This window comes from Malania oleifera, chromosome 2 (assembly GCF_029873635.1).
Source record: "Malania oleifera isolate guangnan ecotype guangnan chromosome 2, ASM2987363v1, whole genome shotgun sequence".
In the NCBI taxonomy this organism is placed as follows: domain Eukaryota; kingdom Viridiplantae; phylum Streptophyta; class Magnoliopsida; order Santalales; family Ximeniaceae; genus Malania; species Malania oleifera.
The window spans coordinates 10,712,053-10,724,169 of record NC_080418.1 but is presented as its reverse complement, the minus strand read 5'-3'; the positions used below and the strand labels follow the sequence as shown (position 1 = coordinate 10,724,169).

The 12,117-nt window shown below is 38.5% G+C and overlaps 1 protein-coding gene across 1 annotated transcript; it reads right to left on the bottom strand.

Moving 5' to 3' along the window:
• Positions 1-251: 251 nt before the first annotated feature.
• Positions 252-8,717, bottom strand: LOC131147644 (abscisic acid 8'-hydroxylase 2). The gene is made up of 8 exons (XM_058097154.1): positions 8,441-8,717; positions 8,027-8,348; positions 7,768-7,920; positions 7,411-7,650; positions 7,240-7,329; positions 6,931-7,116; positions 1,031-1,149; positions 252-441 (listed from the first exon to the last, which is right to left on the bottom strand). Exons 1-8 carry the CDS (start codon positions 8,698-8,700, stop codon positions 336-338), a joined length of 1,476 nt encoding a protein of 491 aa, XP_057953137.1. The 5' UTR covers positions 8,701-8,717; the 3' UTR covers positions 252-335.
• Positions 8,718-12,117: the final 3,400 nt, after the last annotated feature.

Here is a 12,117-nt window from a genome sequence, read left to right as displayed (position 1 = left end):
TAATTAATAAGGATAAATAAACATATCCCCTTGTTTTTTTTATTTAAATAATAAGATATTATCTCAGAATTTAATTAAAAAGTTGTTATCTTCAAAAGTTAAACCCTAACAGAAAAGGCTCGATTGGTTTGTTGCCTAAACCACCCACGAAGGCAACATTAACAATGTTTGGATTTTATTTGTGTGAATAATTTTAAATGTTATATGGGGCAGTCGTTACTTGTGATGATGGAAGATATGGTGATGGGTCAATAGGTGCATGGCAGCATGCCATGCATGCATGCAGAAGGATGCAGATCTAGCTTCATGGGCTACCCTGGCCTCCTCCTCAATACTCAGTTCCTGATGGGTGATATGGGGAAGACCTTGATTGGTAGGCCTTGTTTGGGAACTGGAAAAGGGCCGTACTGTACCTCGTCACTGTTTCCTTCAACTTCCCACCTGCGTACGTATATAAAAAAATATACAGACAAACACCTCAGATCAATTAAGCATCAATATGTACATGCATGCATGGGGGGTTATATATACATAAAGAGAAAGTAAGAGCGGATGAAGTTGGCGCGGAGGACGAGGATGTCTGGACCACTTCCAATGGCAAGGGAGCAACGACACACATCTCTCTGGCCCACCAACTTCCCACTTGGTTGATTTTTGGGTGATGCTTCACTTTTCATAAAATAATTAGTATTGGTTTTTGATACCTTTCAAAATAATAATAATAACAACATTGGTTTTTGCTATATATATATATATATATATATATATATATATATATATATATATATATATATATATATATCCTGGCTAAGACATTAACTAAGAAACCTGATTAATTAACCTAGCCAGCTAATTAAATCTCTCTCTCCATATATAGATTAGACTTTGGGATTAGTTCTATTTGTATATATTGAAAGTCTTAGAAGAGAAATAAAAAAGGCATGTGGTGAGAAATGCATTGCTTGTATAGCTTAGACTTAATGTGACCCATATGAGAGAGAGAGAGAGAGAGAGAGAGAGAGAGAGAGACCTGTAAGAGGTGGTGAGATGGTGGAGGAATATGAGGATCTCAAGCCTAGCAAGATCACTGCCTGGACAGGAGTGCACTCCTTTCCCAAATGGCATGTACGTATTGGGTCTCAGTGTCACCTGCACCATCACACACACACATACACACACATTATTATGATGGATTCCAAACACAACTAGCTTCCGGCCTTATACTGATCGATCACCTCGATTGTCGTACAACCCCCCAATTACAAAACCAACTCATGTGATCTATCTATCGGTCTATCCAACTCTGAAACATTATTCATTTCATCATACATCTTCTGCATGCAGACATGCACACTGATAGATCTAGCTAGGCAGAACAGCAGTATTCATACATATATAGACATAATTGAGAAGGACCACTTGTATTCATCCATGAACAATTCCTAACCATACATTTCTACGACAACCAGATGGCTAGAATAAGATTTGGAAGATCCACTTCCAATAATCCATATTGATCATGCATGCATGCATATCACGAATTATATATTTATATATATATATATATATATATGTATATGTATGTATGTATGTATGTATATATGTATGTATTGTTGAATATTAAACTTGATGCAGCTACCTCCACCAATCCCAACCCATTTTGTTGAAATTGTTGAACTGCAGTGGAGACGTCGGCAGTCACCTCCACCAACTAGTCCACCTCTATTGAATTTAATCTCCATCTACCATTCCCATCCATTGCTATATATATGGAGATGTGTGTGTGTGCAATGTATGTGGTGTAGAAGAGGGAGAGTAACTAGTGAGAGAAGAAGTTGTGTATTTTGAGAGTTATTTGTAATTTTCAGATTATTATTGAAATCAAAGAGTGTTTGTGTGCAATTGAGTGTTTCCTTATTGAGTTCAGTCACAACTAATGATTGAACGAGTCCCCTCCACCCATTAGTGGTATCAGAGAGCCGATGTTTGCCAAAATTTGCTAAATAGAGGCGAACACAGAGGAATTAGAATTTTTTTTCCTAAATTTGAAGTAGATCAAAATCAAATTTTGAGCATACCATCGCGTAGAATGCGTCGAGACGAGTCCATAGGTGAAAATGGCATCTCAAATGGAGTCCGGAAGCCTTTCCATGCGATCACACGCACCGACAGCTGATTTTGCGTTGTGGTTCAGTGTTATTTGGACCGATTCTTCGCTTCCCAAAATCGGTTCTTGAAGGTTTTTGACCTTTTGAACACACTGGTAGCATTAGATTCGCCAAAATCCATCCCTAACATTTTATTTTGATATATATCAAACTTGATGGCGAACGGTCCTGCATAAGCGGTCATTCCAAAGCTGACAAAGGAAAAATACAACAACTGGTGCATTCAAATGAGAGCCCTACTAGGTGCTCAAATGTCATGGATATCATTGAAGATGGGTACAAAGAAGCTCCATCAAAAGAAGCGGAAGCATCTATGTCTGATGCTCAATGAACGACCCTCCGTGCTGATCGGAAAAGGGATTGCAAAGCCAAGTCCATAATCTACTAGGGCCTTGATGAGGCCACCTTCGAAATCATCGCTTCCCCCACGATGCCCCAAGAAGTCTGGAATACTCTCCACCGAACATACAAAGGAGCCGACAAAGTGAAGAGGATTCGCCTCCGAACTCTACGAGGTGAATTTGAATCCTTGCAAATGAAGTCGTTTGAGTCCATTGCCAAGTACTATTAAACTCGGGCAATGGTTGTCTCAAACCAGTTGAGGAGAAATGGAGAGAATTTTATAGACATGAGGATATGTGAGAAAATTTTGCGATCTTTGGATCCAAAATTTGACTACATAGCCATTATGATGGAAGAAATGAAAGATATGGAGATCATGTCTGTAGAAAAGTTTGTAGGATCTTTGCAAGCTCATGAGCAGAAGGTGAACAAAAGAAGTGATAGTAAGTCATTGGAACAAGTCCTATAGTCAAAACTATCTTTGACTTATGGGAGACACGAGCAAGGGGGGGACGTCGCATCGAGGACGAGTGCAAGGTCGAGGATCTTGCAAAAGAGGATCTGGATATACTGAATCTAGAGGAGGAGATCGAGGTGGACAATAAGGAGGACATGGACAACAAAACAATGTCCCACAAGGAAGAGGACGTGGAAGAAGAGGTGGCGGTTACAAAAATCGTCAAAACATTGATAAAAGAAACATTGAGTGCTATAACTACCATAAGTTTGACCACTAGTACTATAGCAATGCATGTTGGGGGTGACAAAAAGAAAAGGTTAGCGAGGAGGCTAACCTTGCCGAAACTGAAGATGTAGATGGAGAGTCATTGATGCTAATAACGCACAGCTCAACCCAGGACCAAAGCTTTTAGTACCTCGACTCTAGAGTTAGCAACCATATGACTAGCAAAAAGAACCTATTCATTGAACTTGATGAGAAAGTTCAGGGGGAGATATCTTTCGGCGATCTCTCTAAAGTCCTAGTTTGAGGGAGAGGAGGGATATTTTGATCAAGTGGAAGGCCAGAGATCATGATTTGATCTCCAACGTCTATTATGTGCTAGACATGAAGACCAATCTTGAGTCTCGGGCAGCTTTTGGAGAAAGGTTACCGAATTATAGCCTTAGAGATAAGCAAATTGTGATATTAGACGCTCAAGGTAAGCTAGTCACTCGAGTCATTATGGCAAAGAATCAGATGTTTTCTCTTGCCATCCATAACTATGTGCCAAGATGTCTAAGCGTCATCATCAACAACAAAGATTGACCATGGCATATGAGGTTTGGACACCTTAACTTTGAAAGCTTGAAGCAGTTTGGAAGCAAGAAGATGGTGAACGACTTACCCAACACCCAGCATCTGAATGAGATATATGAAAGCTGTTTTCTGAGCAAGCAACACAAAAACACATTTGGAAAGTAAGCTGACTAGAGATCTATCACGCTGCTCCAGTTAGTACACATAGATGTGTGTGGTCCATTGAACTCGGTTTAAAATGGATAGAACCGATACTTCTTCACCTTCACTGACGATTATAGTAAGAAGACTTGAGTCTACTTCCTAAAAAGGAAGTCAGAAGTGTTTTAAAAATTCAAAGAGTTCAAAACTCTCATGGAGAAGTAGAGTGACTATCATATCAAGTCACTTCGATTAGATCAAGGAGGAGAGTACATGGAAGAAGCTTTCAAGTAATTCCTTAGGTAATAAGGGATTCAAAACTAGTTCACACCGACCTACATTCCCTAGTTGAATGGTGTAGCTGAGAGGAAGAACCGCACGATCCTTAACATGGCCAGGAGTATGTTAATGGATAAGAATGTGTCCAAAAGTTTTTGGGTAAAAGTAGTGTTATGTGCAATCTATCTACTCAATAGGTGTCATACGAAGAGTCTTGATACAAATAAACCACATGAAACTTGGAGTACTTACAAACCCAGTATGAGTCATCTTAGAGTGTTTGGTTCCATAGCCTACGCTAAGATCCTAGAAGCAATAAAGACAAAGTTGGAAGACAAATGAGAGAAGTGTATCCCTTGTTGGATATGACGACAATACCATAGGATATTGACTCTACAATCCGATCAACAAGAAAGTCTATTTCATTTGGAAGGTTATTTTTGAAAAAAATGAATCCTGAAAGTGGGATCAGGTTGAATCATCCAATATAGACAAGAGAAGTGGCTATCGAGTCACAAGTTCTCAAACTATAGACATCTCCACATGGTTTCCATTCGCCACAAAGGAATGCAGCTCCATCACCAATTGAGCGTGAAGTCTCAGACATGAGGCCTAGAGGAGCCCGTAACCTAGCTGATTTGTTGAAAATACAGAACCTATGGAAGAGTATGTTATTATATACTGTCTGTTGTTGACTAGAGACCCGATTATCTTTGAGGAGGCTAATGAAGAAGACAAATGAAGAAAAGCGATGGATGAGGAGATTCAATCCATCGAGAAGAATAAGACTTGGGAGCTAACAAATCTCCTGAAGGGCCGCAAGACTATTAGTGTGAAATGAGTCTACAAGGCCAAGAAGAATGCTAAAGGAGAAGTCCAGAGATACAAAGCAAGACTTGTTACCAAGGGCCACAGGTAGAAAGATGAGATTGATTATGGAGAAATCTTTGCCTCAGTTTCTAGGCTTGAGACTATCAGATTACTAATTTCACTTTTTGCACAAAATGGATGGAAGACTCATCAGCTGGATATGAAATTAGCATTTTTGAACAATTTTTCAAGAAGAAGAGATCTATATCGATCAGCCAGCTGGATATGTGAAGTAGGGCAAAGAAGATAGAGTGTACAAGCTAAAGAAAGCACTTTATGGCTTGAAGGAGGCACCTCGTGCATGGAACATGAGGATTTTTGATTATTTTCAGAAGAATGGATTTGAGAAATGTCCCTATTAGCATGCGCTATACATGAAGATGGAGACAGATGGAAGCATGCTGATTGTCTGCCTATATGTTGATGATCTGATTTTCATCGACAACAATCCAGAGATGTTTGCCGTTTTCAAGAGGAACATGGTCAAAGAATTCGAAATGACGGACATTGGCTAGATGACTCATTTCCTTGGCATAGAAGTTGTGCAAAGCATGAAGGGAATCTTCATCTTCCAGAGCCATTATGCAAAAGAAATACTGAAGAAGTTTGGGATGGACAACTGCAACCTTGTGACAGCTTGGGTTGAAATGGGATTGGAGTTGAGAAAAAATGAACAAGGAGATGTTGATCCCATATATTTTAAGAGTCTAGTTGGAAGCTTGAGGTATTTGACATGCACTAGACCAAACATACTCTATGGAGTCGGACTTGTCAGTAGGTACATGGAGACTCCTAACCAGTCCCATTTGAATGCAGCGAGGAGGATACTCCGCTATGTCAAGGGTACTATCACTGAAGATATGTTCTATTCATCAAGAGGTGATTGCAAAGTTCTTGGCTATTCAGATAGTGATTGAGGAAGAGATCTCGATGAAAGAAAAGTATGACTGGATTCACATTCTTCATGGGAGATACAATGTTTACATGGTCATTAAAGAAGTAACCCGTCGTAACGCCGTCATCATATGAAGCTGAGTATGTTGCTTCTAGCTCAGCTGCTTGTCATGGTACATGGATCAGGAATGTACTGAAGTATATGAGATTTCTCCAAAATGACCCCACAAAAGTCTACATCAACAACTGATTAGCTATTGAACTTGCAAAGAATCCAATCTTCCATGAAAAAAACAAACATATTGATACTTGGTATCATTTTATCAGAGAGCATGTCAAGAAGAAAGAAGTGGAACTAATGTCTTATAGAACGTATGATCAGATTGCTAATATTTTCATGAAGCCACTCAGACTTGATATTTTTGTTAGACTAAAGACAATGCTCGGAATGATAAAGTTAGAAGACTCAAGTTTAAGGGGGGATGTTGAATATTAAACTCGATGCAGCTACCTCCACAAACCCGGCTAGCCCATTTTGTTGGAATTATTGAACTGCAATGGAGATGTTGGCAGCCACCTCCACTAATCAGCCCACCTCTATTGAATTTAATCTCCATCTACCATTCCCGTCCATTTCTATATATATGAAGATGTGTGTGTGTGTGTGTGTGTAATGCATGTGGTGTCGAAGAGCGAGAGTAATCAGTGAGAGAAGAAATTTTGTATTTTGAGAATTGTTTGTAATTTTTAGATTATTATTGAAATAAAAGAGTGTTTGTGTGTAATTAAGTGTTTTTTTACTAAATTTTGTGTGTAATTGAGTGTTTTCTTACCGAATTCAATCACAACCGGTGATTGAAGGACTCCCCTCCACCTATCATGTATGTATATATCAATTATTGAAGGGATGAAGTAGACCCACTCACAGAGATGATGATGCGTGCGTATGTACGTGCGTGTGAATAGCTATATATATACCTGGAATCTCGAAGGGTCAAAGTTTTGGGGATGAGGGAAAAAGTCAGGGGAGTGATGAATGGTTCTAAAGAGAGGCAGGACTTTCCAGCCTCTTGGAATGAAATACCCCTCCATTTCCACGTCTTCCACCGCTTCTCTGAATGTGAATGACACGATGCTTGCTCTTCTTAATGTCTCCTGAATCACCTGAATGCCCATTGATCCATCAGACATATATAATACCATTCTTCCAATCTACCTTTACTTATCTAGTCCAATTTAAATTTTGAATGCGGACTATTATTCAATTATCAATTAATTAAATAGTACCCTATTGGTCAATGGCATGCTTCTCGTGTCATCCCATGTAAGCCCGCGATTTGCTTCGACTATTCTACGCCGAATGTTGTCTTGCTCATTCTGCAATACTTTTTAATAATAAGAATCAATAATTTCTCTTAAACAGATATCCAAAATCTTAAAATTAATGAAAGCGTGTACCCTAACAGCTTCAAGGACATCACCATCGTCATCATGCAGGTACTTGAGAATCCAAGTGAGGGCAGACGCAGTGGTATCGTGGGCAGCAAAGATCACTCCAATTATATTGTCAGCAATTTGAGATTCGCTCAGTTCGTCACTCCTACCCATTAGCGCTCCCAGCAATCCTCCTCCCTGCTTCCCATTGTCCCTTCTCTTCCCAATCAGTCTCCTCAATAGTTCATTCAGATGCTTCCTCGCCTGCAAACATACATACCCATATCGATCGAATTCGAAGATTCAGCTCTGTAATTTTCAACAATTCTGATAATTAATCAATGCCGTGACTACTCTGCATATGCATTTACAATCAATTACCTTCGTTGCTCTGCGAAAGGGTGTTCCTGGGAAATCTACAGGCATGGAATTGTAGCCCTTCTCCAGTCGCAGAAACAGACCTTTAATCTCCACCACTTCCACCTCGTCTCTTCCGTCACCGAATGCTGAAATAATTGCCACTTCAAGCGCATACTGCCACATCAAAAACAGAAACTTTTCTTTATAAAACTGAGTTAAATGATATTAACATGAGTACAAATTAACACACACACACACACACACACACATGTTTGTATACCCTTTTCATCTCTTTCAAGGTGTTAATTATGGGGGTGATGGGCCAATTGGGTAGAACGTTGAGAGCAATTTGCTCAATTTGGGAGACCATTTCTCTGATCGATGAAGGAAGGAACGAGGCCTGAACGAGCTTCTTGAGGTGGGAGTGATAAGGTCCTTGGTGGAAAAACAGAGCCTCTGGTCCTATCAATCTCTCTTTGCTCGGTGGGTATGTCGGCTTAAACAGAGGAGCTCCACTCACTAGCACCATCTTCACCGCTTCCGCCTTCGAGATTACCACGCAGGGGCATCCCAGTATGTGGGTCTTAAATATATCCCCGTATCTACAGAACTAATCAAATGAGTAATCAACTATATAAACGTGTAGCAATGTATAAAACTTGGTCTCTGTACATGCAGTGTTCAAGTAGTGTACCGATTTTGCCTGTTGGAAAAGAAGGAATTGGGATCCTGAGCGTAGAGCTTGAGGGTCTCTCCTATATATGGCCAGCCCATGGAGCCAGGCGGCAATCGTTTGTCCTGGGGGTGGCGCCACTGGAGAAAGAAAAGCAGCAGCAGGAGGATGGAACAGAGTAGGACGAGCAGAACAGGGGAAGAAAGTGAAAGTAAAATGGCAGAGGATAGGAAGAAGAAGAAGAAGAAGAAAGGCTGCAATTGCTTGTCTGTTAAGCCCATGTTGAAGGGCAAGGTCTGTGCACAGCTAATGAGCTATGGCGGTGGTGGGATTATATAGAATTGATAATTGAGGATGAGTAGATTTGGAACAGAGGTCGCCGTATAGAGCTAAGCGATCATGGGAGTACTATGCTTTAGGCCTTTAATTTTGTGGGATATCTCTCACCGCAGTAAATTCTCCTTGATGGAGAGAGTCGTCAAAATGGCACCACAAATAATTTATAGAAGGGCGACTTTGTTATAAAATAATATAGGAATAAATAAATGTCGATAATCAGAAAGTAATGAAAGTAAGTAAAAAATAAAATAAATAAATAAATAAATAAATAAAAAGTGAGACAGGATTTACATGATTCGGTTTATACCTACTCCACGGACGGCTGATATCAGTAATCCACTATGTTAAGAGGAGTTACAACATGTATTTGAGTTTGTACAAATATCCCGCTATCTTACTTTATAAAATATCTTACTATTTTCTCTTTTTTCTTTCTTTTCTCAGTTTATGTGTGTTTTTCTTCCTGCACTCTGCTCTCTGCTCACTTCTGGTTATCTTGTGCATGCATTATTCTCTACGTCTGCGCTATCACATTTCTTCTTCGCAACTCATCTTTATATAGCCAAGAAGTAGTTAGTGATGATTTGGATTTATTATCATAATGGAGGTAGGTTTATGATAATGGATGAGAGAGAAAAGGAATGAGAGAGACAGGATAAGAGAGATGAGGGAGATAGCCGAGGAACTGATAAGAGAAAGTAGGTGAGAGGTGATTGTCAGCCATATGATTGACAACCACCATACTTTATTTTATAACACTCCCCCTTAGCTGTCAATCATACATTCACTCATTCTGATAAAATCTTTAAGATGTCTCATTTTGATAAGATGTATCAGTATCTTAAATGCTGTAGTTGGCAAAGCCTTGGTGAATAAATCAGCTAAATTATCACTTGATCGGATTTGTTGTACATCTATATCGCCATTCTCCTGGAGTTCATGTGTATAGAAGAATTTCGAAGAGATATGCTTTGTTCTATCACCCTTTATGTATCCTCCTCTTAGTTGAACTATACATACGGCGTTGTCTTCATACAAAACTGTTGAAATATCCTTGATTGATTGAAGACCACAATTTTCTTAAATATGAGAAATCATTTATTTGAGTTAGACGCATTCTCTACTAACTTCATGAATAGCTAGTATTTCAGAATGACTGGAGGATATTGCTGTAATCGTTTGCTTAACTGATTTCCAAGATATAGCCGTTTTTCCATAAAGAAATACATACCTAGTTTGAGATTTAGCATTGTAAGGATCAGATAGATATCCAGTATCTGCATATCCTACTAGTTGAGATTTGGAATTAAAAGAGTGAAATAGACCCAAATCAGATGTACCTCTCAAATAATGTAGATTGTATTTAATTCCATTCTAGTATTACCAAGTAGGAGCAGAGCTATATCTTACTAGTAGATTCACAAAAAATGCAATGTTAGGTCTTGTACAATTTGCCAGATACATCAAAGAATCGATAGCACTTAAATATGGTACTTCAGGACCAAGTAATTCCTCCCCCTCATCACGAGGTCGAAATGGATCTTTCTTAACATCAAGTGATCGCACCATCATTGGAGATCCCAAAGGATGAACTTTATCCATATGGAATTGCTTCAATACCTTTTTGGTACATTTAAATTAACGAACAAAAATTCTGCCATTTAAATGTTCAATATGTAGGCCAAGACAATATTTTGTTTTTCCTAAATCTTTCATCTCAAATTCTGCCATTAAATAATTAGTAGTTTTAGTGAGCTCTTAAGGAGTCCCAACTAAATTCAAATCATCAACATAAATAGAAAGTATAGCAAATCCAGATTCTAATCTTTTAATAAAAATGCATGGACAAATTGGATTGTTTATGAATCCTTTTTTCACTAGGTACTCACTTAATCGATTGTACCACATGCACCCAGATTGCTTTAATCCATATAAGGAACGTTGGAGATTGACTAAATAAAAATTACTTGGTTTTGCTTCAGGCAACTCAAATCCTTTAGGGATTTTCATATAAATTTTACTATCCAACGATCCATATAGGTATGCTGTTACTATGTCCATAAGACGCATGCTCAGTCGTTCAGCAATTGGTAGCCCAATTAGGAATCTAAAAGTGATTCCATTCATTACAGGAGAATATGACTCCTCATAATCAATTCCGGGTTTCTACGAGAAACCTTGTGCGACAAGCCTTGCTTTATATTGAGTAATTTCATTATTTTCATTTTGCTTGTGCACAAATACCCATTTGTATCCAACAGGTTGGACATTTTCTGGTTTCTGGACTACAAGTCCAAAAACTTATCTTTTTAAAAGAGAGTTTATTTCTGATGTGATAGCCTCTTTTCATTTTGGCCAATCACTTCTATATCGACATTCATCCATAAATTTTGGTTCAGGATCCTTATTACTTCCAGTAATGTTAGTAGTTACTGCATATACAAATGTATTATTGACAACAACTTTATTTTTATCCCATATTTCTCTTGTGTAATGTATTGAGATCTCATTATTAGTTCCAAGTACCTGTCCCTTTTCAAGGGATGTCTTTTCAAGAGTTTTCTCTTTAGGAGATTCCTCTTCAGGAGGTCCCTTTTCAGGAGGAGATTTCTCTTTAGGAGATTCAATAATAGGGATTTCATTTTTAAGACAAATGGGTTTATGAATGTCGATTTGATTACTTACCTCTGAAACCTTTTCTGGAGCGTTTGCAGATTTCAATTTTCTCCTTCTGGGAGTCTTATCTTTTGCACCAACAGGCCTTCCATGTTTAACTTGCGTCTTAGATTTATTAGCCGACTGTTGTCCTTCAGGGACATCAATACGTGCTGGAGTATTTGCAGTAGGTATATGAGATTTTAGTATTGCATTGGTATCTGCAAAAGAATTAGGTAACTGATTTTCAATCCTTTGAAAATGTATAATCTTTTGAACTTCAAGTTCACATTGATTTGTATGAGAATATAAATGAGATAAACTCATAGCATTCCATGTGTTTTCATGTTGTGCTTTAGGTACTAATTTTGCTCCCCCTAATGTAGGGAATACCGTTTCATCAAAATGACAATCTTGAAACCGTGCTTTAAACAAATCACCTATTAAAGGTTCAAGATATCTAATAATAGAAGGAGAATCAAAACCAACATAGGTACCAAGTTTACGTTGAGGACCCATTTTTGTTCTTTGATGAGGGGAAATAGGAACATATACTGTACAACCAAAAGTTCTTAAATAAGAAATATTCGGTTATTGCCCAGAGACTAATTGTATGGGTGAAAGATTATTGTAAGTAGTTGGTATTATACAAACTAAACATGCATCATGAAGAATATCATGTCCCCAAATAGATATGGGCAATT